The sequence below is a fragment of the Hakea prostrata genome, chromosome 2, assembly GCF_041222555.1.
Source record: "Hakea prostrata isolate BN-2017 chromosome 2, UWA_Hpros_2, whole genome shotgun sequence".
In the NCBI taxonomy this organism is placed as follows: Eukaryota; Viridiplantae; Streptophyta; class Magnoliopsida; order Proteales; family Proteaceae; genus Hakea; species Hakea prostrata.
The window spans coordinates 19,526,012-19,530,454 of NC_142601.1; the positions used below are offsets into that span (position 1 = coordinate 19,526,012).

The 4,443-nt window shown below is 38.8% G+C and overlaps 1 protein-coding gene across 1 annotated transcript; it reads right to left on the reverse strand.

Moving 5' to 3' along the window:
- Window positions 1-2,884: 2,884 nt before the first annotated feature.
- Window positions 2,885-4,099, reverse strand: LOC149023964 (uncharacterized). Its single transcript, XM_089143388.1, has one exon. The coding sequence runs from the start codon at window positions 4,097-4,099 to the stop codon at window positions 2,885-2,887; it is 1,215 nt and encodes a 404-aa protein (XP_088999514.1).
- Between the last annotated feature and the right edge of the window lie 344 nt (window positions 4,100-4,443).

Sequence of the window (4,443 nt, forward strand, 5' to 3'; positions counted from 1 at the left end):
AAAATCCTGCATCTGCATAACAAATAAGTTGATGACCATATTCATAAAATAATATCATGTCAATAATTTCTCGAATATACTGAAATATATGTTCTATAACATTTCAGTGTCTTCGTATTGGAGAAGAGATAAATCTTGCTAATACACTTATAGAAAATTCTATACCTGGTCTTATACTATTAGTAAAATACATTAATGCCCCGGTTGCACTAAGTATGGTACTTCATGACCAAGAAATTCTCCACTGTTTTCTTGGGGTTGAAATTAATCTTTCTTTATATTGAGCGATCTCACAACCATTGGGGTACTCAATGGATGTATTTTATTTAGATAAAATAGTTTCAAAATATTCTCTATATAAGTTGACTGATGAACGAATATTTCATTCGTCAAATGCTCAATTTACAAGTCAAGACAAATCATTGTCTTTTCAAGATTTTCATTTCAACTTTCTTCAAATAATCTCTTGCTTTTGGAAATTCTTCAGGAATTCCAATGATATTTAAGTCATCTTTATATACACTTATTAAAATCATATCCATATCCTTTAATAAAAACACAATAATAAATTAGATTATTTTTATACTCTTCATTTAGTAAATATCCACTAAAGAAGTTATACCATACATGCAAATTATCATGAGATCCAAGAATGGTTCGCAAAGAAGAAGAATGCGCTTGCTGAATGGTAGATGATGAAATTGAATGCTGTTGAAATTCTGAGAATGCCCTCTGAATATTAGTAATAAGAACTAAAGGAGGTATATTTCCATGAGCATGAACCAATTGACATCGAGCCAACCAAAGATGCCAAAGAATAAACGACGCAAAAGAACAGAAAGTTCAAAATTGCCCTTTATTTCTGCATCCAAGATCATTCCATCTTATAATGAAATCCTTCAAACTAGGTGATGTACCTGGAGGTGGGGAGAAACCAAGATTTGATCCATGCCAAACTGCACGTGCAAAGGGGCACCCAAGAAGAACATGATTTATAGTTTCCAAATCTCCACAACGAGGACAATGTGGGTCTACTGGTATATGACGATAGTGAAGTGAGTAACCTGTCGCCAAAGCTCCAACACTTCCACGCCACATGAATCTTGAGATCTTGGGTATAGTCTTACACCACCAAATTGTTTTCCACAGAATAGAAGAAGTGGTATTCAAGGAACTTACTCTTGATGTAGAAGGATGTTGAGAGATGGAAGAATCCTTGCGGGCTTTAAGAAGATGATAACAGCTTCGAACAGAGAAGTGACCACTTCGCGCAAGCCTCCAAAATTGATGATCCTCTTTTGGATAAATCCTCAAATTTATTTTGAGGATTCTACTCACATCCATTGGCTCCACAAAATTTTGCAGCACATCAAGCTTCCAAGTCATAGGATACTAATCTATAAAATCAGAGACCAAAATATTATCTGGTGCATTCGGTAGAGCTCTGGCCGGTTCCATACCAATGTCACCTCATATCCATTTATCTCTCCAAGGATCTATCAAGTTTCCTCTTCCAACTGACCAACCAAGACCTTCCACCAAAGCCTCCCTTCCCCATAATATACTTCTCTATCCCCAACTTGGCCGGTGACCAGGTGAAGCTTCCAAGAAAGAGGATCTGTGGTAATATATTGCACGCATAAAAGAGGAGAAGAAGCATTGAGGTTCAGACCATAGCTTTACTGCCGTCTTGCAAAGAAGGGCTTGATTTTGGACTATTGAGTTCCGGAAACCTAATCCTCCATTATCTTTGGAATCACAGAGACGATCCCATGAGAGCCAGTGTATTTTTGGATGACCTTCTTTCTCGCCCCAAAAAGAATTTGAAGATAGCCGATTGACCTCCTGATGGTGAGATGCAGGCAATCTAAAATGCATAGCAGCATAATTGCTCATAGAGGATACAACAGATTTTAGAAGAATTTATTTGCCAGCATGTGAAAGAAATTTAGACTTCCATCCATCAATTCGCCCTTAAATAAAGAGGATTTGGTAAGTCCAAAATCCGTGGGAAGTCCTAAATATTTTTTAGGACCTGATGTATAGAACATTCTTAGAACACGAGAAAACCATCTCTTCAAACGACTTGGTGTATTCGGTGAGAAAGTAATCTCAGATTTTCTATAATTAATGGCTTGACCAGTTGTACGACAATAAAGCTGAAGGAGATCCTTTAGCTGGTAAATCTCTTCAATAGACACTTCTGAAAATATCAAAGAATCGTCTGCAAACAATAGATGAGAAACCACAAGAGCACGACCCCGAACTCTAATTCCTGATAATTGATTAGAATTGTGAGCATGATGGAAGAGACAACTAAAGGCATGTGAGACTAAGGTAAACAAAGCAGGAGAGAGAGGATCTCCTTGACGAATTCCCCTTCCAGGAATAATGCGTCCTCGTGAAGCCCCATTGATAAGGATATGATAAGAGATAGATCTCAAACTGCCCATTATTAGGCAAACAAAACTCTCAGAGAAGACCATCTTTAACAATAGACGCTCCAAAAATATCCAATCAACACGATCATAAGCTTTTTGCATATCTAACTTGACTGCCATATATTTCCGCTTCTGTTTCTTACTTGTGCGAATGTAATGAAACATTTCGTGGGCGACAAAAATATTATCAGATATGCTTCTTCTACGAACAAAAGCCTATTGAAAGGGACTGATAATGTTGTTAAGAACATCACGAAGACGAGAAGCAATAATTTTTGTCATCACCTTACAGACTACATTACTCAAAGCAATTGGTCGAAGCTGCTCTGCAAATTCCGGTTGATTCACCTTTGGTATAAGACAAACAAAAGTTTCATTCAAGGAAGGAGAGATATAACCCGAATCAAAGAATTCCACAACCACAGCGAAAAGATCTTGATGAATTAAATCCCAATATTTCTGAAAAAAGCTGGAGGAAATCCATCTGGTCCCGGCAATTTCAAAGGGCTCATTGCGAATAAAGCTATCCTCACTTCCTCCAGAGATGGCGGAGCACATAAGGCATTATTGATATCTGGAGTAACCACCGAAGGAATGAAGCCCAAGACCGTATCCAGTGGAACCAAATCGATTCCTTCTCTTCCAAAAATCCCTTCAAAATAGGATAAAATTGTTGCATAAATTTGATTTGAGTCCGTAGTCCACTCACCTTCAAAATTTCGCAATGATAGAATCCTATTTTTTTGCCACCTTTGTAGGGTAGTTGAATGAAAATATTTGGTATTCTTATCACCTTCCTTAACCAGTGAATACGAGATTTCTGTCGCCAAAATAATTCTTCTTTTTCTAGTGCCAAATTGAGGTAAGGACCAAGCAGAGGTTGCCACATCCTTGCAGTTAGGATGACGAAACCACATCGCCTCAAAACGAAAAGGACGATCTCCATTAAAGCAGCCAGCAGCGGTGTCTAAAATTAGAGGAGAATGATCCGAACCAATTGCAGGATTTACAAATACAGCAGCATTTTCAAATTGAACTCTCCATCTATGATTTGCTAGAGCACGATCCAATTTAATTCTTATATTAGCAGATCCTTGCCTACGATTTGTCCAAGTATAAGTTGGACCATGACATCCTAAATCAAGTAATGCACATTGGTGTACCATATTATTGAACGGGCTCAATTCTGAAGCAGTGACAGGTTGACCCCCAGATTTCTCCCTCCAGTGAAGGAAAGAATTAAAGTCTCCAATTAATACCCAAGGAGAAGAAAAACGATTGCCATTTAAAGTAATCAATTGATCCCACACTAACGGACGCAGTGATCTATCCGGATCACCATATATGCAGCTCAACTGGAAAGGTAACACACCAGGTATCGTAACAGATACATCAATAATCCGATCTGTTAAAATAGAAGGCTGCAAGTGGATTTCCCTCCTCCATAAAAGACCCAAACCTCCAGATGCCCCAACAGAATCAACTCCTATGACTGCATCCATATGAAATTGACGAAGTAAACGTTGAAGCTTTCTAACATTGCATTTTGTCTCCATTAGGAAGATACAATCTAAGTGCTCAGATCGGGAGAGATTAGCAATCATCCGAACTGTCAGGGGTCTCCCAATACCTTGACAGTTCCAACTTAACATTTTCATTGTTGCCCGTGGGGCTGTTCCACAGCACCCACGGGTGAAAATTGTGAAGAAGTGATACGGAGAAATTATGATCAAACCGGGTTCATACCTGGTTCGACCCTCGACCCGGTCGATGCCAGAGGGAACCGACTCGCTCCCAAGCGAACCGAATCCAGAAGATGGCTTGATGAAGATGAAAACTGATTCAGCTACAAGCACGCCCTAATCCTACTTAAGGATTAGGGTAATTACCCAAATGATGGCAGACTCGAATTGACGGCTGCGGCTAATCATTATCGAAGGGATAATCATCGCGTAACCTAAAGAGTTATCTCAGGAGTCCTCTACTAGTCCAAACTAGTAGA